The sequence below is a fragment of the Nyctibius grandis genome, chromosome 11, assembly GCF_013368605.1.
Source record: "Nyctibius grandis isolate bNycGra1 chromosome 11, bNycGra1.pri, whole genome shotgun sequence".
NCBI lineage: Eukaryota > Metazoa > Chordata > Aves > Nyctibiiformes > Nyctibiidae > Nyctibius > Nyctibius grandis.
This window is the reverse complement of record NC_090668.1, coordinates 16,280,740-16,304,630: the sequence shown is the minus strand read 5'-3', so window position 1 is coordinate 16,304,630 and position 23,891 is coordinate 16,280,740. Positions and strand designations below refer to the sequence as shown.

At 36.3% G+C, this 23,891-nt stretch overlaps 1 protein-coding gene across 1 annotated transcript in view; it reads right to left on the bottom strand.

The window, feature by feature from the left end:
• Window positions 1–1,143: 1,143 nt before the first annotated feature.
• TRPM7 (transient receptor potential cation channel subfamily M member 7) overlaps window positions 1,144–23,891 on the bottom strand; it is a 57,757-nt gene continuing 35,009 nt past the window's right edge. Inside the window, exons 16-40 of the mRNA XM_068410938.1 lie at window positions 23,217–23,497; window positions 22,507–22,735; window positions 21,125–21,280; window positions 20,838–20,981; window positions 20,044–20,172; window positions 19,359–19,643; window positions 18,093–18,267; window positions 17,409–17,541; window positions 15,958–16,142; window positions 15,107–15,239; window positions 13,925–14,634; window positions 11,741–11,817; window positions 10,820–10,879; window positions 9,238–9,319; window positions 8,767–8,837; window positions 8,221–8,258; window positions 7,516–7,541; window positions 7,106–7,156; window positions 6,919–6,984; window positions 6,221–6,504; window positions 5,811–5,893; window positions 5,274–5,479; window positions 4,629–4,680; window positions 4,431–4,537; window positions 1,144–3,484 (exon numbers count right to left, since the gene is read on the bottom strand). Of these exons, the coding sequence (XP_068267039.1) occupies window positions 3,354–3,484; window positions 4,431–4,537; window positions 4,629–4,680; window positions 5,274–5,479; window positions 5,811–5,893; window positions 6,221–6,504; window positions 6,919–6,984; window positions 7,106–7,156; window positions 7,516–7,541; window positions 8,221–8,258; window positions 8,767–8,837; window positions 9,238–9,319; window positions 10,820–10,879; window positions 11,741–11,817; window positions 13,925–14,634; window positions 15,107–15,239; window positions 15,958–16,142; window positions 17,409–17,541; window positions 18,093–18,267; window positions 19,359–19,643; window positions 20,044–20,172; window positions 20,838–20,981; window positions 21,125–21,280; window positions 22,507–22,735; window positions 23,217–23,497 (3,894 nt within the window). The 3' untranslated portion in view covers window positions 1,144–3,353. The remainder of the gene's footprint in view (window positions 3,485–4,430; window positions 4,538–4,628; window positions 4,681–5,273; window positions 5,480–5,810; window positions 5,894–6,220; window positions 6,505–6,918; window positions 6,985–7,105; window positions 7,157–7,515; window positions 7,542–8,220; window positions 8,259–8,766; window positions 8,838–9,237; window positions 9,320–10,819; window positions 10,880–11,740; window positions 11,818–13,924; window positions 14,635–15,106; window positions 15,240–15,957; window positions 16,143–17,408; window positions 17,542–18,092; window positions 18,268–19,358; window positions 19,644–20,043; window positions 20,173–20,837; window positions 20,982–21,124; window positions 21,281–22,506; window positions 22,736–23,216; window positions 23,498–23,891) is intronic.

Genomic DNA, 23,891 nt, shown 5'->3' with positions numbered 1-23,891 from the left:
ATCACGACTCTTCTCTATTCATAGAGCACTTGCAGAGTGACGAGGTTTCAGCAGAGGAGCAACACTTGTTCTCAACTAAATTAAATTACACGGAGCAATCTTCATGTCCCTACAGCCTGCCATCAATAGGACATGGCATTATCCTAACAGGCTTAGACTACTTCTTTAAACCAATTTCTTTTTTTTAAATTTGCCACCACACCTTTCTAATACCTTCCCTGAAGGATACATCTATGATTTTTTTTTTCTGCTAGTGTGAAGGAGAAGACAATTTGTGAAAGCTGTAATTTTCCCCCTGCTCAATTTAGACATAGGCTTCTCACACAATTCTAGCTCTAAGTCTCACAGAGTAAGCTAGCACTCGTGCCAGGAAGATGTGCAGAAATATGTACAGTGTTAACCACTCCAAGTCCCACATACATTCCCCAACCCTATTTGTCCCTTTTGGTCTTGGAAAGGCTTCAGGCCCTAGTCACTGCAACAGCAAGCAGAGGGAACACTCCCCACTATCACACACACCCATCAATCAAAAGTCACATCTGCTTATTTTGTTAAGAAATGAGTCACAGGCAAAACTACTGAAGACAGGAATCACAGTTGTAAAAATTAACTGTGTGTTGTTAAGTACTTATCAGGAAACAAAAAGCTTCCTAACTTTTACTTATAATTTTCCCAAAATGGTTTTCCTATTTCATACACTGAATTTGGTCACATTTTCACAACACCTGAGGCTCCTCTAGAAATCCTTCCCAATTTGAAGAGCCAGCCTCACTTACAGATTAACTGTTGCTGTTACTTGGCTAAGAACATAGCATTAAAAAGGTACATCTTGAATAACTGCCCATTACCTCCCAGCAACAGAAGGGGATGCAGTCAGGCATCCACAAAGCAGCTCCTAATTCAAAACAAACATTGTAAAGAGCTTTAAGATATTTTTATCTCATTTACTCATTAACCCCATCACATATGTTCGTCTACTATGAGAGTTTTCACTTCCCCTGCCCCAGTCTCTGGTGTTAGCCAAAGTTGAGATACCTCAAAGGTGGACAACTGCTTTGATCCAGCATGGCAAATTCTACTTTTCTGCACAGAGTTACTTAAATTCACCCAAACAACCTTTCAGACTAAGACGGACAGCAGAAGTCTGTAAACAAGAATAAATTTATTTTAGATTCTTTAAAGATTTAATGATATACAAAATGTATACAGTATTATCACAGAATCACAGAATGTTAGGGATTGGAAGGGACCTCGAAAGGTCATCTAGTCCAATCCCCCTGCCGGAGCAGGATTACCTAGACCATATCACACAGGAACGCGTCCAGGCGGGTTTTGAATGTCTCCAGAGAAGGAGACTCCACAACCTCTCTGGGCAGCCTGTTCCAGTGTTCAGTTACCCTCACCGTAAAGAAGTTTTTCCTCATATTTAAGTGGAACCTCCTGTGTTCCAGCTTGCACCCGTTGCCCCTTGTCCTGTCAAGGGATGTCACTGAGAAGAGCCTGGCTGCATCCTCATGACACTTGCCCTTTACATATTTATAAACATTAATGAGGTCACCCCTCAGTCTCCTCTTCTCCAAGCTGAAGAGACCCAGCTCCCTCAGCCTCTCCTCATAAGGGAGATGTTCCACTCCCTTAATCATCTTCGTGGCTCTGCGCTGGACTCTCTCTAGCAGTTCCCTGTCCTTCTTGAACTGAGGGGCCCAGAACTGGATACAATATTCCAGATGCGGCCTCACCAGGGCAGAGTAGAGGGGGAGGAGAACCTCTCTTGACCTGCTAACCACACCCCTTCTAATACACCCCAGGATGCCATTGGCCTTCTTGGCCACAAGGGCACACTGCTGGCTCGTGGTCATCCTGCTGTCCAGGTCCCTTTCCCCTACACTGCTCTCCAACAGGTCTGTCCCCAACTTGTACTCATACATGGGGTTGTTCTTGCCCAGATGCAGGACTCTACACTTGCCCTTGTTATATTTCATTAAATTTTCCCCGCCCAACTCTCCAGCCTGTCTAGGTCTCTCCATATTATATCCTTATAACATTTTACTTTTCCCTGTCAAACATAAAACACCATTTAAACAGCTATTGTGTTCGTGCCTTAGGTCTGTATCTATAAGATACACTACTGAATAAAAAATTTATAGAGCTATATACTGCCCTTTTAATTAAAAATTACAAATTAGTACCTATGTAACAAAAAAAAAAAAAAAAAAAAATCGCAGCATGAAACTTCAGTTGGACAACAGTTTTTTCCTGCTGAATGCTCAACAATATTTGGGACAGTTAAATTACATCTTATTGGCATGAAGGTGCATTGCAATCTCCCGTACTTTACATAATGCTAATCCAACCCTTGTCTCTCTTAAATAAGTACCACAAATAACATAACATTAAAGATGTTTTCTACACAATTTTAAATACATTTAAAAGTTATGTGTACATTCGGTTTTGATATACTGGTTTTACGAGGTCTTTGGAAGGCCCAACTTCTGAAGCAGTCACTACATACAAGAAGCACTTCCAACTTGTGTTCTTACAAGGCAACTTATTTGGACCAGTACACACTATTTCTTCTGTTACATATGATTATACCAGTCTATCATGGCTTTGTTACTATTTGACAGTGAATTGATAAAATTGAAATGTATAAAACAAGAAATTTCATTGTGCACAATTAGGGCTCTATTCCACAAAAACCCAGCTTTACAGCCATGAAGCTGAATCCTGACCCAGGAGACACTCTATTGGAACAGATCAAGTTCCTACTTTCAGCCTCAGCCTACTGGCATCCTATACACACCTCATTTGGCTCTGTCCTCTTCAAAAGGCCAGATTAGAAGATGTCTGTTGAGAAAACATTAGTGGAACACTTCCAAAAATGCTCAAAGAATACTCTGGCGTTACAGAGGTAGGTGCTTTCTCCTGTCTTTTGCTGATTGACAGTAAGACTGCTGCCAAACAAATGCTTTACTTTAAAACATCAACTACCAAAATCCTTTTGGTTGAAGGCATATTGCACACCACAGGACTACAGAGAGAAAATCCTCCACTAAACAAAACAAAAACAAAACAAAACAAAAAACCCAACCTTCTGCTAAAAAGCCTCTTTAAAAACATATCTGAAATACTTGTCATCATTCAGCCTTTAAAATGATGAGCTGCCAAACTGTTCTCTGTAGATGGTTATCCCAAGTTGTTAGGTCCTTATTAGATTATCCAGCCAAAATTCCACTTAGAAGACAGTAATCCTTGTTTTGACATATCTTTCTTTTAATTAGTGAAGGAAAGATAAGTGACAACTTTGTGACATTCCATGAAGTTTGGATGAAGCCACTGATTTGGTCACATCATTAGAGCATCAGGCGAATAGAATCAGCTGAATCAGATTCTTTGGTGCAGCTTCCAGGCTGAACTGTCAATTCAGGGGAATCATCCTGAGGAAATATGATCTTGTCAGGTGTGTAATCGTTCCTCTTCAGATCTGTGCAAACAAAACGAAGTCATATGGATTACTGTTTCTTGAGCTAGTAGAATCGATGTGGCATAAAAGTCTTCCAAAGACTTGCATATGTACTTATAAACTAGAATGCCTCAATATGCACTGTGTTAAAAAAGGATGTTTTTATCATATGTGTAATCAGAAGCCTAAAGCTCTGCTTTAAAAGTGATGGAAACTTTAGAATTATTTTATTTAGATATTATAGCAAGTATTGAGTCAACTTTCCATGGAAATCAGATTCTTCCATGATCTGTTTTGATGGCGCCAGGATTTACAACTCAAATTTAAAATAAATGACCTCTCCATGTGAGTAACAACCTGGAAGAGAAGCGTGACACACGCATGCATCATGCAAGTTCCTTATGTTGTTCTGCTGGAGTCTAAAAGCCTGATACAGAGAAATAAATTCAAGGTTTGAGATGAGTGTAGTGTAGTCCATGCAGAAAAGATACCTGGAATTTAAAGTTTTTAACAGAATGAATTTCTGCAGACCTAGACATAGTTTTAAAAACAAAAAAACAAACACCATAAATAAAAACTAAACCACAAAAACAAACAAAATAAAACCCCTCAAAACAAACATAAGCACCATTTTGTTTAAAAGGCCTGAAGGTTTGCAATCATCTTGACCTGCTTTTCCTACTTTTTCTAGGACCCTTTATCATTTTTTTATTGTACCTTCTGACGTCTTGATCAATCTAGTCTGCCTTCCTCAAATACTGTGCATATGGATATAGAACACACAGACATTCTTAATTCCTTCATTTAGGTTTTTATCTTAAAATGGTATATAATTTTAAAAGCAAAATTACAAAACTGCTGTTTATTACTTATTCCACTTTCACAGCACGACATAACTATTTCATTACGTATCACACAACATTTCATGACATGAGTGTCTCAGAAGAAGAAACACAGCAACTCTTACCAGGAAGTTTAAGCTTCCTGCAGCAGGAATTACAGTGATGCTTCGCTCTGAAGTTTTTTATTGCATCCTCTCCCAAATTGGCCGGACCAAACACCATATCATATGACCTTAGAAATAAAGTGCACATAAACATGGGTTGCGTGTGTTCTCTGGTGAAAATTTTACAATACTTTTCTTTAAACCCTTCTTTAACCTCACCTTTTTTCTCCAGCTTTTATCACAGAGGGATCTGTCAAATTTTCACCAACACCTTCAGACAGCATATGAAGAAAAAGTTAAATCTGATACATTACATAAACTCATTAATATTGAAAAGCCTTGGCATCCTTAGCTATGACTTCTCAGCTTCCCCAAGAATAGAACAAGGAAAAAAAAAAATCAAATTATGCATAATACCCTTTACCCTTACAAAAATTGCTCCTGAACAAGCACTTCGTACTATTTGGATTTTCTTCTACCTATTTTTACATCTGCCTGCAATTCCTAATTTTAGTTTTCAACCATGAGAAAGAAGTTTCCTGTATAGTTCTCTCAGCCAGAATATCTGACACACAACTCAGGATAAACACAGCTTACCATATTGGCACTGTTCGAATGTGCCAAAAAATAGCTTTTTTTATGGTACATATCATTAGGAAAAGCTGTATACGTTTATATTCTCTGTGTTGCTATAAGATTTAATGCCGTATTAAATAAGACAATCATAGATTCAGATTAACTAGACCAATACGCACTAAATAATGCTTGTTATTTATTACAGGCCTACAAATTCTTGATAAAAACGCTATCACAAGAGAAAAACCCACCTTGGCCCCAATCCCAATTCCAAAATAAGGACATTACCTTGCAGATCTAGCACCAACAATTCTCCTCTTGTATACTCATATGTCCAATGACTGAAAGCTAGCATAACCTCCTCTAGCATGTTAGTTGGAATGATTTCATCACCATTATTGTTGTTGTATTTTCTGAACTCTCCAGTCATACACTCTTCAACTGCAAACCACTGGCCAGCAGAGTGGCAATATAACAGGAAAACTTCCAGAAACCTAGTAAGAAGCATACTTAACGAATATATTTTCAAAATAAATGGCAAATATATCATTATTACTAGATTTTTATTTGATTTACTAATAATTTAAGTAATTTGAAACTATTACACAAAGTCATTTATATTATCACACTAGGCTAGAATTACTGCAAAAAGTATCAATAGAAAATACTGCCAAGGATAATTCTGCTTGACATATTCATAGTAATGTTCCGAGACATGTCTTCACATATCAGTACCTTAATATATTTGATCCATCTGTTAACAACCCTGTAGGCATTATTCTATGTCAAAAGCATGCAACATAATGGAAGTTTAAATACACTCACCTTGGGGAGTATGGAATGGATTTGGGCTTCATCTGATTGAAAGAAAAGGTGAGCTTCTGTGCAGCCCTCTGCTGTTGAATTTCCTACAATTCAAAGCCCACAATTCAAAGCCCGTATTTCATTAGCAAAGCATTTCATTCACAGGCAACATTAAGGAGCCAAAAAGGCATCAGGAACAGTAAGTGAGAGTGTATCAAATTACTTGCTTTTTAAATTATGTCTACATTTAAGAGTTTGAGCTTTTGGATTAAGTAAACCATACTGGAGCAGAGTTTTTAACCCTTTAGCTCATACAGAACCCCAGACTAACCTAGTATATACTAGTTGTTGCGGTGGGGGCGGGGGGGAGGTGATCCTGTTTAACCTATAATACCTGTCTATGTTTAATAATTAACAAGGATAAAACTTACTCTCAAGCATAAGTGTAACACAGTGTCCTCCTTATAAATGCTTGACCAAGTATTCACAACTTCAGGAAGAAAAGACTTGATGATATAAACATGTCCTGATTTCAGGATATCATATTCCGACCATGTGCATACTACTTTGAGAGCTCGACGTAAACCTCCTCCCATCTCCTCTTTACTTAAAAATTCAATTTTAGCGCAGAGGCCTAGCTGTGACCAGGAAGACATGCTGTTGTTCAAGATGCTCGGAGAACTTTCTTCAAGGCGATATACAGTGACTGGTTCACCTACGTTATGACACAAAAAGCAATGACTGCTTTTAATTTTCCAAGTTTAAAATTAAAAGCTCTGAAAACCTATAGTTTCTTATATTTCAACATGCGGCAATACTAAGTTGTTACTAACATCCTGAACTATCAAAAAAATTAAACTATATTTTTGAGGACAACTACAGTTAAATCTAGATTTCATAATCAAGTGAGCTGCCCTAGAAAAGGTGTCATACTCATTTATATTTTTGAGCATTGCAACACAATCACTAGACTTCTTTTAGTTCATAAAACTTTAGGTTTGCACTTGCTGCGAGCAAGCGTGAAATTTGGCTTAATCATTCTGTCTTGGAAGGAATCTGTACAGGGTTTACCTTTCTTTTCTTCCCCAAAAGACCATACTGAACCAGCAACAAGAACTATAATTCTTACCTCTTGGAGGCACAGGAGTAAATGGAATGCTCTGTGATAATCTCATCAAGTTATTTCTTTCTACAGCTAGAGGAAAATGACAGCATTTGTTAAAGTTTAAGGATCTAATAAGTGTCACTAAAAATAAGAACATTAGTTCCTAAGAGGGAACTATTACTTTCAGGATATGATATTAATATGATATTACCTGAATAATAGTAATTGATATCCATGATGGGCTTGAAAGGAGAAGCAATACCTGAAAGAGATTTAAAAACAAACAAACAAAAAAAAAAAAACCCACCTGCCTGCTACCTGTACTGTGTATTAAAATTACCACATGCAAAGAACACTTGCCAAGTAACTACCATTTGAAAAAGACTTGCTGTGCAGAAAATTAAGTATCATGCTTAGCTCTTCAGTACCTCGGAGGGGGGAGTGGGAAATTAAAAAATTGTAGTGCCCAATGGTAGGCTATTTGGAAAAAAAAAAAAAAAAAAATCACACTATTATGCATCCATTAAGTTCCAAATTATCAGTAGTTAAATACATTCTCATACAAGACCCAAACGGTTGCTTATATGAAAAGCTCCCAGGTTATAGCAGAAACAAACTTACCATTCAATGCATCTTCTTCAGATGGCCTGTGAAATGTCACAAAACCAACAGTCACTGCTGCTTAAAAACTTATTTTGTATTCACCAATTTTGACACATCATCCTAGGTCACCTTTTTAACAGTATTGCTTTTATTCTATTTTTCAAGCGAGTACAGGTTTCTTAATTACAACACAGTAATAGAAGGCTGATAAGTAATCTCATGTTTTTAGAGCTATACTTTAAATACCACCAAGTCACGCACAACATTATGTAAAGTTTGCATCACAAGAGCTCATTCCCACAGAGCTGCTTTAATTAAAACTTGTTCACAACAGCTTACCCTTCTGTTATCAGATTAATAAGGTAACAGCTTTAACAGTTAACTCAGGGGATAATTGTTAACAGGAGCAATGTCTGCACAATTTCAGAGAAGGTTTACAGTTTGAAAGGTTGGGTAAAGACCTTTACCAGGAAGCTAGCTCCTTAATAAGTGTCAACACAGTAATTTTCATTTAAGGTCATGTTTTGCCCTCTGACATGTGTCCCCATTAATCTAAATATAACCTGTCAAAGCATTCCAGTGAACGCATTCAGTTATTCATTAGGAAAAAAAAACCTTAAACCTTGTTTTTTCATTAAATGCAACTGAATACCACAATAGCCAAAGACAACAACCAAAAATAAAGAGTAATAAAATTGCTCCATTAGTAGAAAGCTTACTTACATTTGACTGCTATTTGAAGGTCTACCTTGTAACCAATCCTTTAAAACAAAGGAAAGGAAAAACAAAGAAAGTTTCAGTTTTGTAAGGAAAACATAGTATATTTAACTGGAGGTGAGGTGGTAATGTGTTTTAAGATCTTGCAGTACAGCCTGTTTATAGGAAATATTTCACCAGGCTGTACTGAACTGCTGTTGAATGGAAAGACTCAAATAGAACTGAGGAATGGTAACTACAGTTAAAAGAATAGATAAGGCTATATATTCACTACTGTTTCATGGATTATATAAATAATTATTTTCTGAAACAAAAAGTTGTGTTTTTTTCCATAAACAGGAAGCAGCATACATTTTCATAGTGAGAATATGCACAATATGTAGTAGAGAATGTGCACAACTTCTTCCCTCAGTCAAAACAGGTCTCCTTCTGTTGCCTCCTTGAACAAATGAGTCCATGAATCAGTATTAGTGTTTACACAATCTGTTTCTTCTCCTTTATCTGTTCAGCTTCTAGTTCTGCTTAACACCAACAAAAAAGGAGCATACAAACCGTCAGTAACGCTGCTTTAGAGTCTACTTGCTGAGTGTCTTCACTCGATGCTCTTCTACTCTTGCTGCATACTATGAATGAAAGAGATTTGTAACTGGACGAAGAACGGCATGTGTCATTGTTACTTCCCTATTTCCTAATAGAGCGAGCTACTAGACAGCTTAATGTGGCTCTCATAAAAAAAGCCTGATCCACAAATACCTGATCTTTACAAGTTTCCAGCACAGTCCTGACTAGATCATTTAGCTTTTTATGACTCTATCTACCTTTGGCAAACACAAGGTAACAGAATTAAGCTGGCATGACTAGAAGAGAAACAAGGAGATACAGGAGCAGATTCAAGTAGCACCAATCATGAAAATATTTCAAGATGCTTTAATTTTTTGTGTTTCCTTTCTATCTTCTAAGAACATGCATTATCAACACAATTTAGAGATAAAATTAGGTCACCTGAAAAGACGACACACTTACGTTGTTCTGAATGGACAGCCAGAGGGTCAGTAAACTCATCGCAAGAACTAGATTGTCTTAGGCCACAGTCAGTTTGAAGACCCTACAAGAAAAAATACACGTATCATTAGTCAGCATTACAACTGTTTTCAACTACTACTCTTTTGGCACACAATCTGCGCAGTTTTCTTTTCTAGGACTACCTAGGATTCTTTTTTTTTTTTTTTTTAAACTTCTGGATGTACCTCAAATACCTTGCTGCGCAGAAATGTACAAGTTGAGTGCATAATTCAGTCAAAATGCTCTTCAGAGTAACCATCAGCTCTAACATTTTCAGGTGCACATTAAGACTACTGACCCATACTGAAAGAGTTTTTACAGAGAACATTACAATAGGATACAATTACAGAAATGTGCATTACACTGGATCTGTACAAGCACTAAGCTGAGCTATTCTGTCACGTGCCTTTGTTAACTATCAATTCTCATTTAAGAACGTGACTCTGGCAGAAACTAAAGTTCAGTTTGAACCCACTGAAAATAGGAACAAAACCTAGTGAAGTCTTGCCACATAAAAACCTACAGTTTATCAATGGAATTTCCTCATGGATGTATTCCTTAGTAATAATTACATGCTTTCTGAATATCTACTGAGGTGGTCAGCTTTTGATAACAAAATATTTCTTTTGCAAAAAAGGAGAAAGGCAGTTTCATCACAAACTAGAACTACATGTAGACTGGGATAAGGCTGGAACATTCCTCACAAACAGCCTATCAATTCCAACTGTTAAGTGAATAAAATTTAAAAATGCAAGATTTTGAAGAATGAAAAACTAGAACTTGGAATGCTATGCACTGTTTTTGATTCCAAGATTTATAACAGTCAGGAAACTGTTACCTACTCTTTATCACTCTTACCTCTTCAGGAATACACCCCCACACACCTGAACACATACACACAGGCATGTGTGCATGTATGTGTGTCCAAACTGTGTTATCTATACACACACACACACACGTGTGCATGTGTGTAAGACTGTGTGCAAGAGAGTGTGTGTATATGTGTGTGTGTATGTTTATATATATATACACACATGAGAAAGCCTGGTTTTTTACATGCCTAAACATAAATACTTCACTAGAATGCAACACAGAGAATGCACCTGCTGAAAGCGTCTATTTTTTCAGGTCTATATGCATTTCAGTACTCAGTATACATCTCCAGCATCTTACAATCAGTGACTGTAGGGCCTACATGAAAGGTAAGAACCAAACCAGCACCACCAGTTAAGAGATGCGACAACTGTATTACTACGTATCTAAGAACAGCAGTACTGTCTGGAAATGCTACTGGAGTTTGCATCCCAATAGTACCAAGCACTGGAACGATTTAGATTTACGTCAAGGAGACATCCAGATGTATTTGTACAAAGGTTCAATTGTACAATTTTTTTTTTTTTTTTTTCTTTTTTTAAACCATGACCAGGGTTTACTTACAGATAATGATGTAAGAAAACAGAGCTCCCTGTCTTTGCTGTAAAGAACACATTCAGTATCTGGTGAAAATAATGTCTCTTAATAAACAGAAACCTTCTTTACTTACTTGAAGTCTGGTTGTCTCTATGCCCTCCAATATAGCTTTTTTGAAGTCTTCCTGTTGCTCCTATTAAAAAACAAAAGCAAATTGTAAACATTATTACCAAAAAACCCATGCAAAAAAATACACACACACACACACAAAGCTTTTTGGTCACACATTATACTTATCAGAAGGTGCAGAAGGAGCAACTCAGCAGAACACTGACGTTGCAAATGGTCATAATGCAATTCTCAAGTCAGATTCTCCCCTGAATGAGTGGTAACTGCAAATGGTAACTTGTATTTACTTACTTAACAGCTACAGTGAGAAAACTAGCTTTTTTATATACACTATAGCACTCAGAGGACAGGTTTGTTACAATTAATCACTTTCCATTTAGTTATTTTTACTGTTCTTTAAGAAAATGGAAATTATACATCATTTTAGTTTATGACAAGTTTATTAGAAAGGCCTTTTCTTCTTGGAAGTATCGTGACAATTTTTGTCACTTTTAAAAATAATGTACACTATCATCTTGCTCTATAAAATATCATGTAAATCACTGAAATCTTCCTAAATGCTGATCTTGAAATTTATGAGTGTCAAACATTTCATTAAACACTAATTATGGGATACATAATTTTATCTTAATGCACAGTTGTAGTCACCTCAGCTTTTATAACCTCAGATCTTGTTTAACATTTCATTGGTATCCTATTATGAAGCAACAGTACTTGATGTGTAGTTAAGGTTGCATAAGTTTTCACTAGACTTTTTTTTTTTTAAAAAAAAAATCATAAAACAGATACACATTCCTTCCAGGCTACATTTTGCAAGTTCTTTGATTATATTTGCTCTTAGACTTTTTCAAAACATATTGTGAAGTTACAGTTTAAAAAAAAAAATATCCCCATTAACATGTTTGACAGAATCTTCCATGCTTACCTCAATATCAGCACTTCTTTCTTTAATTTTGCTTGCTCCCTCTTTAAACCGCTGTAACTCCATGCTGTCTCTGTGACCTTTGACACAGTGAATTAAAGAGTATTCAAAATCAAAGGCATCCTCCAATGTTCTGACCATGCCAATAATTTGCATCACCACAGCAAAGGCTTACAAAACATCTAAGTTCTGTGTGCCTGTTTGCACTAGAGAAGTCTTTCCAAATAAACTAAAGTAAAAATCAGTATGACAAAATTATTAATATGAAACTATTGCTTTTCCTGCATTAAGGTGTGGACTACCACAATTCAAAAAGTAAAACTAACGTTTTTAAATTTTACTGAAGCATATGCTCCTCAGATGAAAGGAACAGAGCAGTCCAAATTACAGTATTGTTATGTAGGTATGACAAATGAAGGAAAAGCAGACGGTTTTCTTGAGGTAGCTTTTACAATATACCCTTCATCCTCCCAGTTGCAAGATATACTTGTCAGAATTTTACCACATTATAAAGCATGTGGCTTTATAATGAATGAAAACCTACTTGGATTCACAATGGAAAGCTGCACTGTATCAGAAGTTTTATAAAATGTGGACAGTAAGAATGAAGAGTATGTTCTAAATGCTAGAGATGTCAGAGGACCGTACACTAAAAATTTGGCTCCAGTAAAATAAGTACAGTTAGTATTCTAAGTTATTAGTGATGAAGTACATTTAAAGATTAGATAAGAGTTATACAACCACTGTCCATTATTTCTGTTTGGTCTTGCTTTCTGAATTTAAAAAAAAGTTTTCCTTTTTTTAAACCATGAGGAAACTATAAACAAATAGCTAGTCAGTGTACAGATGTGTAGACACTCTTCCTACACACATAAATCTAAAAATGCTAGTGCATGTAGGTAACTTCTTAGAACTCCCAAGTTTCACAGCAGTAGAATAAACTCTTCTCTAAAGATTTAAATTTTTGCATCCTCAACAAACCTTTGGAAAACACCAAGACATCCCTGAACACTGGGCAAGGCAACACCTCTGCAGGCAACCTGACATTCCAGATTGTGATCTTCTGCTATACACTAGGCATACTTAAAGCATTATCTACTTTACAGAAATCAGTTAGTAAACCCACACCTGTGTTTTGCAATGAATCTGCCACTGTTTTACTGTTCAAATATATAGGTAACTCTATCCAAAAATGTGCACCTTTTTACTGTTAAGCAAAACTTGAGAGGAGGCATAATGCTGTATTTATTAAAAGGACTTTAGAAGCTTCCAGAACGACTGCCAAAATATACATTAGCCTAGGCAACAGTGGAAGATCCCAGTCATAACAGTGTTTAGAAACATAGTATAGGAGGATCACTCAGCTTGACACAGATACCACAAAGATATTTGTCCAGGACTCCACCAGCCTAAGAACTCTTCTGTAATTACGTCAAGAAATAGACAATATTTTTAATTTATGCAATGAGAAGGTAGGAGTTTTGTAATGAGTCACACGAAGTTTGTCTGCAACACCCCTACCAAGTTGTAGAGCTGCTAATTGCACAAAACTGCTACACTAAACAACAGGCTAATGTTTTACAGAAAAATATTGTCTATATGACAGAATTGTAAAGAAATGATAATTAAAGTAAAAAAAATTCAAGCAACATAGGGAAATTAGAGATGTTAAAAGCAAAAAAAAAAGCAGAGCAAAACAGTAGAATAAAGTCACCTGCAACCGGAATACACCCAAAATACTATACAATTCTTGATAAGTCAAACCTTGTAGCTTAGATTTGGTCCACAGTTTATGAAGTAGTCCCATAAGGATGCTAGAACATAAGTCTTGGTTTTGTAGTTCCATTGCATGGATATGCTGACTTTTGGAAAGTTCATCTTTAATATTCAATTTTCCATGTGAGCCACCACAGTTGACTGTAGATGTCAAGTCGCCAGTTGACAAAGAGAACTTCGTTTGGGGGTTGTTCTTCAAGAAGTTGACAGAGGACTGGTGATCACATTTGTCAACTCTGCAGCTGTAGTTATCATTAGCGTCACTCTCATCATGAATAAAACCACAATTAATGTATCCTCCATTTTCAACACAAGGCTGGGTGAAAGCAAGGCAAGCAGAGCCAGAAGCAAGAGGATAAGAGCAGCTAATAATGACTTGAGGACATTCAGAATCTACTTTGTTATACTTACCCACAAATGCACCAAATTCTACATTATTATCTCCTTCTGTAGCCTTAGAGAAAACAGTCTCTTCATGCTTTGCTGAAGAATCCAGCTGACTTCTGCAACTGGGCCGAGACGGAGTGCTAACAAAAAATTTAGCTGTTGGGGATGTTACATGTGGCATGCTGTTGGATGAATTGCCTAATTTTTTACTTTTACTAATGGATTTTGAGATCTCTGCAGCCTGTATTCGCTGGCGAAGTTCTGGAGGGGAAACAGCATTTGAAAATAAGGCACTGCCTGAGGAACCTGCCTCTTGAAAGTTTATTTCTTCTTTTCGGGGAACTGGAGCTAACTCCTGACCAACTGTCTGATGTTGGACTTCATCACGTATAGCAATGTTAGAGAGTAAAGCATTATTACTTTCAAGGCCTCCTTGTGGAAAAGAACCGAAGGCATTTCCAATGCTGTGCTTTTTCCACACAGAAGATCTTAGAGAGCCATCCTCAATGAGGTTTTGTGCCAAATGTTTTGAAATGCTCAGTTCCCGTGTGATTTCATTATGAACCTTGCTCGCTTCTGAAGCTTTCTGTGCAGTCAGCGTTTTCAGAGTATCCACAGTTAGAGCAGAGAGATCCTGTAAGTGGCCCATCTGTGAATCTAAAGACTGTAACGACCGTTTTATGTAGTTGACAGGATCACCAACTTCCTTTATCTGAATGCACATTTGTTCCACCCTAAGAAAAATAAAATTGTGAGATAGCTATGAAAGGTATTTTTCTCAATATGCAAAAGAAATATCTTTGCCACCCCTTCTGCCCATTTAATAAGGAAAACACCTCTGAAATTTCAAGATGGTATGCACTATAGTGTTGGACTGTTTTGTAATACAATATTTGTACATACTTCTGAATCACAGAATTAACATACACATCAATTGAGGGCCTACAGCACTTGTTCAAATTTATCAGTTTATTAAAACATCATGAGAAACTAAATAATACGATTGCCTCAGCTTACTGAGTGCTGCTACAGATCAGGAAGCATCAATCACATTATTAGTTTCTGCATAGCAATGGAAAGACATCATCTAAAGTTTGCACAAATACTTATGTTCTTGAGCTGCATTTTATTCCCCTTAAAGCACATTTTAAACCTGCAAAAGTTCTAAGCTTCTCTATTCGGAACTTTTATTTGTAAATATTCTACCGTTCACATGTGACTCGAATCCTCTCCTCACTTCCAGAATGAAATTTATCATCCTTTTCATTGAAATACATCTCAACACACAGCTCTTCAAAATCATGAAGTTTCTTTTGATCTTCTTCCGTCAGGAAAAGTTCTACAGAGAGATTAAGCAGTTAAGAAGATGCATATGTAATGAAGTAGTACAGCTGCTGGAAACTAATAGCCACAATTTCACAAAGGGTGTTAAAAGTAAAAAAAAAAACCACAAACAAAAAAAACAACAACAACAACACAAAACCAACAAAAAACTACAGTGCCACCTAAGACCCTTCCTCTCTCCTTGCTAGAAAAAAGTTGAAGGTCAAAGATTCTTGCTAAAATAAAAATCAAAATAGTAATTCTGAGAGGATTTGTGTATAATATTATCACTCCTTATGCTCCTACCCTCCAGTCCGTTTTTCTTTGAGGCAGAAGCTAGATTCCTTAGCTGGATTTTATCACCTGTGGAACATTTTTTTTTTTTCCTTTTTACATTTTCAAAGGGTTTCAAATAAGAACAGAAGTTCTCCAGAAAGAAAAAAAAAACCTTCCCCCATTAACACTAACAGGAAATCTAATCTTGGTTTTTGTTTGGTTTTGTCATAAGTTAGTTAGACTAGAGATTTCTAGGGGCTGTGCATTATACCCTTCATAAAAACACAGGGACTTTGAACAGAATTAGTCTTACTCAATATCAAAACCATGGAAAATTCAGACCTACTTCAACTTTCTTGAGAATATACATTAGAACCAAGAACATAGCACTTTTCTGACAGTTTGCTTTAATCATATCAAAAAAGTTACCGCAATTTTTTGATAATAACTGTTCATACTTGGCCCATCTGAAGTCTTGTCTGTCTTTCTTCTTTTACATATACAACAGAACAGGGAAGCCACGTGGCTAAGAATAATAAGTGGTGGAGGCAGAACAGGTTTTTCATGGTAGGCCATAATGAAATGATAGCGTTGATACTTCCACACAATGTTTGAAATTGCCTTGACTTGAAAATACACGTTGCTGAAAGGGAACAGAAAAGCATTAACACCTCAAGTTGGTTTTTGGGGTGGTGGGAGGGGGTGTGTGGTAGGAGTTGGCTATCGGGGTTTTTTTTTTGGTTGGTTGTTTTTTTTTAACACTTTGATAGCAATCTTGAATTCTGAAGCTAGTTAGGTAAGAGACAAAAGCACATACTTGTCTTTTACTGCAAAATCATTTTAGTGGAAGTTCGAAACACATTCAAGGAAACACCATGATCCAAAGCAAGGAGAGGGTGTCTTCGTTTAGCCCACACCCGGGGCTAAACAATAGCAGTTTTTCTCTCACCCAATGTCCCTTCCCCAAATAAGGAAGGGAATTGGGAAAAAGAGAGGGAGACTCGTAGGATGAAGTTAACCAGATTTAATGAAATGAAGAAATCAATATAAATGATAACAAGAAACAGACAAAAATATACTCATCCACAGATCACTGGCAAGTTGCTCCAGGAATCACAACAACAAACAGGGAAAATGGAGGAGAGGCAAGAGAGCCCTGCTCACAAACCCTCTCTTTTATAGTGAGCTTGATGTCAATGATACAGAATACACCTGTGGGCCAGCCAGGGTCAGCTGCCCCCAATTTAACTGCTGAGGGCCTTGGTCACCATGGCTGGCCACAAACTGAAACCAAATCCCAGTGAAACCAGGACAGAGGGTTAAAAAATTCTCTTATCTGATAACATCTCAGTACTTTTCCTCAGAAATAAATTACACTGAGATCAAATTTCAAGTTTGCCAAACAAAAAAAAATAATTTCTAACTAAACCCAGACTTTTGTATCAGACCATGTTAATTCTGCAGTCTGTCATTCTTCAGTGTTAGTGAGCTGCTTATTTCCATAAATTGAACACTTGCAGAGAACTGTAAAAGACAATTTACTACAATTCAACTCAATCAACTACAGAATGTTAAATGAATTTAGGAAAACAGTCAATATACAGATCCCAAAACAATTTTGCTTGTTTTCTGACAAAGAGAAGTTAAAAAATGCTTTCAAATTCTCCTAAACTTCCCGTTGCCCTGGCCACATAGATGTGACATACACCAGTAACATCACACACTTCCCTACTTAGTCACGGGCTTGCAGTGAGGAGGAGATGAAGGCCAGCCTTAGAACCTGAATATACTTCCAGCAAATGGGATTGCTTTGAACTGGCATCAGTTCTTCTTATCTTGTCATCTTATTGCAGTGAAATGGAAACTTATCAAAGGATCGGCAAAAATTAACAATTGTCCTTATACTTACTTGAAAAATGCAATGAGGAGATTAACCATAATTATGTACTGTACAAAGAGGTAGACAGCTTGAAGAAATGGGGTCAACCATGTTCCCGGGCCACAGAGATGAGCAACTTTTTCATCAGAATTATTTGCACATACTGTGTTGGGAAAAAAAGACACAGAGAAAACACATACAACTTTTACAACTCCCAGCAGATATAGCTTGGAAAAAAGAAGTTCACTTAAAAAGATTGGAACAAGCAACTATCATGCACTACTTCTGCAATTCAAAATGTCTCCATGCATTTAGGAATATGGTAGAAAAATACAGGAGACAAAGTTTCTGGTTGATACTATGGTATAATCATATCGGATTTTAAAAAAGCATAATACAGCACCACAACCAAAATTTTGGCATGGCAGCTGTGGGGGAAAATTTCAAAATCTTGCTAGGCATAACCTTGTGAGAAATTGAGATTAAGGAGAGTTTTCATTCTAAGTCATTCAAGCTTTATAAAAGGATAATGAAGAAGTCAACTCAGGAAGTTAATACAGCTGCAACCCACAAAGAGGAGATAATCCAATGAATGGAATCAATGTCAACAACACTGGGTATTTAGTCTCATAAAATTAGAACTTCATAAGACCTTGAGAAGATCTTATCAGAGTAAGTTTTCTCCTTACTTGTTTCAAAATTGCAGTGTCTTACCATCAATTTCATAGGCATACACTTCACCAAATATCATCCAGTATGGATGAAACACAATATCTCTAGCAAGAGTCCAAGACGGTGCCTCATCAGGATACAATATTGCCTTCCTGGGAACACCAAAACTAAGTAGTACAACTGCCATAATCACCACAATGTAAAACATGTTGGCCACCTGTTAACACAAAAAAAGTCAGTTAACCCACAACGTCATAATTATGATTTCAGAACTTTAGAACACTTTCACAGTGACAGTGTGAGCTTGATGAATTCTATATATTATATACATAAAAGTGTCTAGGACACTTACATTTCAGTGAGAAAATTTTGTTAAAGAACACACCTTGTAAAAAAATGTGTTTTTTCCCTGTCCTTTCTTAAAGGATACTTAGTATCCTCAGCCGAAGGCAACTGAGAGTAGTTCCTTTGTAACTCAAATACCTATTATGTGGATGAGTAGCAGCTGATAAAGAGAAACATTCCTTCCTACATACACTCAATAGCCGCACAAAAGGCAGAGGTAGTTTTCCAAGGGCTGAAACACAGAACCTATGCCTCTTACAAGAAATCAAAGTGAGAAATGAGCAACTGGATGCCCTCATTTTTAAGGAATGACACGGTTCAACTTTGTAGGAACCATTTCATAGGGGGAAGAAAAACAAACACCCCTTCCACCTTCGTATATACAGTTCTCAAGCCTTGAAATCTTTTTTAACATTTAGAATACTTCACTGACAGTAAAGCTAAGTTATTTATTTTTAAATTTAAACAATTTGAATATTTTTTGTGAGACAAAGAGACACAATCTACTCCCAGTTTTCCACAGCACAAAATATGAAGGTGCTTTAGGACACAAACCAAGTTATAGCCTTGCACTAGAGAGCGCAAAGGCAACAAAACGAAGACTATAAATAAATCTCAGACCCAAAAGGGAAGGAATGCTAGATGCATCATCATATTCATTCAAGTCTCTGGCATCTAAGAACAACACAGACCAGGGAAGGAAGATTTGCCAGCTTTTTACAGATATGTGACAGAGAAAGCTCCATAATAAAGGAAACCACCTAATTAGTGCTTGTTTTGAAACACATTAATTTATATTCCAGCTAGCTAATTCTTCACACTGAGTTGCTGACATTTTACACCAGGGATAAGCAACCTTTTTTCCAAATATAACTTTGAGAAAAGTTGCAAGTGGATACAGCAGGAAAAATATATTTCAGTTGATAAAAAAAAAAACAAAACAGTAACAAAAGTAGTACTTACCATTTTCCCAATCATCATAACGTAAGGGCCAGCCTGTTGATTTACAGCTAGAAAATCCAACAATCGCACATACCAAAAAATTATGTTGAGACAGTATGTTATTCTTCCAGCAACAAAGACATAATTTTCTCTGTAAGTGTTTTCACCAAAATTCCCCTTTGCTCCAAATCTTAATGCAAACCCGATGAAGAAAGTGACAATGGCAACTGTGTCACTGATATTGAAGTAATCACTGAACCACACTTTAATCTTCTGATTAATCTTCCCAGCCTCTGACATAAAAATCTGCAATAAAAATAAAAGTCAGGTCTGCTCACATTTATTGCACACGGACCAGCACTGAAATATATGAATCAGTAACATTTTTATACTTGCAAAAATGATTTTTTTAAATAAAAAATAGATGTTTTGCCTGTGATGGTAATTGCTGAATGATCTCTCCCTGTCCTTATCTCCACCCAGGAGCCCTTCGTTGCATTTTTTCTCCCCCGTCCAGCTGAGGAGAGGGAGTGATAGAGAGGCTTTAGTGGGCATCTGGGAGCTAGCCAGAGTCAGCCCACCACGGTATTACATTATGTACTCTGATGCCTGACATTTCTTAGGTTCTCTTGTTTATAAACACAGTTTAAAGCATACTGCTTTAATTGACAAACAAAACTAAAATCCCAGATTGTTACAGGCATACCTCACGAATTTTCTCAATTGCTGATGTGAAAATGTAAGCAATAACAATCCACTCTTGAACGGACGGCAATTCTTCCATTTTTACAAGAACCACAAATGTGTAGAGCATGAGGAATCCTAAGTATGCCAACTAAAAAAAGCAATGAAAATTATACATATAATTACTGAGGGGTTCTTTATTGATGTGCATGGAATCTTTTGATGTGGTATACAATAAAAGCTTCAAGGAGGATTACAGTACTATATTTACCTCTTTAAGCAGACAAGTTATTAATTTATAAGGGGATACAAACATTTTCTTCTTAGAAGAGGAAAAATAGCTGTAATAAGCTATTTATTGTTAGCAAAGCTTTGTTCTTATTACAGCTATTTTTCCTTTAATACAAATTTTAGAGTTTCTATTACAGTAATTTAAACAAAGCTGTGCATGAACACCTCAGCCTAATAAATCATTACAGAATTCCTGCTAGCAACTGATGAAATTAATTACTCAGGCCAGAATAAAAATGTTCATGCTAATTACTCTCTTCACTTAAAAAAAAAAAAAATATTTCTTAAAGCCAACATTATGAACTTAAAAAAAATCCAAACCACGGAGCACTGCATGTGCATATGCATTTTTTCAAAATCAAGTACTTCTCATTTCTAGCTTAGCAAGGTAAGGTTTTCTTTGTTTGTTCTTAAAAAAAGTGCTTAAACTTTGATTAAGGTCACAGAACTACATGTTGGGAAAAGAACCCAAAAATCCACATTAGATTTCCAAATAAAATACACATTACACAGAAGAAAACTCACCGTATTAAACCAAAACTTCACAATTGGCGCATGATAAAATGCATAAAATTTCTGTGTAATTGCAAGTCTTTTAGGTTTTGCTGGAGTCTCCATATCATGCTTTTCTAAAGTACTGTCTAAGATCCTTACTTCTTTAAACACCTCCTAAAATGAAAGGACTGTTAACTTCACATACAGATATACATGCTTTTGGACACTTGTTTTAACTCTTGCTTTGATTTAAAAATGTAATTATTTATTTTAAGCTAGAAATACTGGTTTTAATATCTCCCCCTGCCCCACATTACCATAGGTATTTCATCTGCTGCATTCTGGAAGTTGTTTTCACTGTCATCCATTGCCATTTGATGTGCATCTTGAGATTGAGGAATATGTGACATTTCGGCCTTGGTCTTATATTCCAAAAGCAGTATAGCAGGAGGGAGTAAAATACTCAGTATCACCTGGAAAAGATGAAGACTAAGTGCAAGTAGTTCACAGCTACATTAAAGTATCAGAATACACCAACACACAGAATATCCTCCAAAAATTTGGATAATAAATTTCACTTGCTTGTTATTGAAGAAAAAAAAAGTAGAAAATAATTAGTTGTTACTACTTATATACACACTTAAAGAGGCTAAGACCACATATACATAGTGTTCCTTGACTTGAAGATATAGCAAAGGGGAAGAATCAACAAATTCCAAAACTAAAAGCCACTAAAAAGAATGTACTCCAAGCCTGCAGATCCAGAGGTGTTCTGTTTACACTCTGTTCTTTAATCCGCTCCCAGAAACTCTGGAACTGTGTACTGGCAAGGTGTATTCAAAAACCATATACGAGTGGAGGTTGTGGGGTGTTGGTGGGTTTTTTTGGGGAGGAGTGTTTGGTTTGGTTTGGAGTTTGTTTTTTTTTTTTTCAACTTCTGGTAGAAAAATGAGCTAAGGTATGGATGAAGAGAATAAGTGAAAGCTACTGTCATTAGCCTGTTATAAAGCAAGCAAGAAAGTGGTTAATGAGTTATCAAAGAGGATTTTAGTAGGTCACAAGTTACATGACGCTTGTAGATATTTTGTAGGAAAGTTGTATTTCACTACATTCCTGGCAACAATTAGGTTTTGGTACATCATCTCAAAGAAATATGCAACTCCCATTTTGGTTCAATTGATCTATATCACAAAGGGCACCACTGGAAAACCTATCCCCGATTTGCCTACCCTTGTTTCATTCTGTGCTCTGCTTTTTCTCAGCTTCTTCCTCCAAAATAGGATATACACAAAGCTTTTCTACATCAAGTCTTATGTGCTGCTTATAAAAAGCCAAAATGCATGAAACTGTATTCTTACAGCAGATTTTCTGTCTGTTAACATTTTTTACCACTATGTTTTTAGTAGTGGATTAGTATTCACATGATCTCTTTAAGCCTCTGGTTAAAGGCTACTTGCCTGGTTTTTGCCTTCTATATTTCTGTACCTTATTTGAAAAGATAATACAGTGTCAAAAGAAGAGTTAGCAATAAATACTTCCAATTTTGATTACGTTACAGGAGACTGTTTTACAGGATTTATTAACATAAGCTATAGTTGTGAAAACTTTATACTAACAGCATTTAAACACGTGCTTTCCTTCCATTTAAACATAAATTCCGTTAATCCTTTTTACACCAATAAACTGCGACAATGCTTACTTTGTACCATGAATTCTTCCTCATGTTCAGCCTTCCCATCCACATATCTGATAACAACATCTGTGTACAAGTATGTGCTACAAATGGACGAAGCCTTGATGACACTGCTAGCTTCAGACAAGTTGAGTTGCTCCAGTTTTTAAGCTCATAGGTTAGTAATTTCATTGCCATAGTTTCATCTTGTCGGAAGGACTGTTCTAACAGTTCAACTGCCAGCTGACCAAACTCGCTAGAATGAAGAAAAAACAACAAAACAAAATTTAGTATCTGTAGAAGTGAATTTGAGTTTAGGTTGAATTTTCTGCACAAGCAAATTCCCAGTAGCATAATCTCAATGGACTACTACCTGTCCCTTCTGTACACATATACTGTACAGTAATTTGTAACTACAACATGTGAATCTGTGACTTCTATTGAAAACATATGCAGGCTACAAACAGCTGTTAAAACATGCAAGGAAATTACACGTAAGTAAGTAAGTGGCACATTCAGGTCATTTTAATTTAACTATAAATCACTACTTCTAACAGCTCTCAAGAGAGCAATATCTAATATAAAACTTCTACTAGAGTGCCACTTAATCCTCTTGGCAAAAAAGGAATTGTCTTCAAGTGTGCTAATAGAACAGTTTGGGTTTTGTTCACATATAGCCCACTACTTTTATTGTAAATTTCAAGAAAAGATCTTTAATTATATAAATGTAATTTTACTTGGAATACTGTTTCAGTTCTTCTGAAGTATCATCAACAAGGTCACTTTGTTTTGCTTCATATGCCATTGAACGATATACTTTGCAAGCAACTAAGGCTTTCGCCATGGACTCCTCCCCATGCTGCCAGAAGAAGAGGGCCATCTTCTGCCTCTTCATTAACACCGCCCAAAGCAACAGCTCGTTGAGAGGATAAGGAAAACGTCTCGTTTCAGGATCATCTATGTCTACTATTTCATCTTTGGTTCTTTTCTTTTTTCCCTCTTCTGCACCAGTGTCAATCTTTAAAATAAAATCAGAAAGTTACATTTTAAGATTTTACATTTAGAGATTTTACATTTAGAGATCTTAAATCTCTAAACTTGGTCACTACATAACTTGAAATAAAATGCTGAGTGATCCAATATCTAATTATATATGTAATTATAAAAAGGAAAATACATTTTTGAAGACTTGAAAAGCAGCTGGAACTTTTGTTCAAAAACTTCAGTTGAATCCAATTCATTTTAATAACTGGGAGACTGAATTACTTTGATTTATAGATCAAAAGAAAAGCAGTAACTAATATACCTACATACAAATGAGGAAACTCATGGAGACTGCTTATAGCAACACATGGCCAAATCTTGCTCCATCTACAAAGCCATGTGAGTCCCCACCATTGCTAGAACTGTGC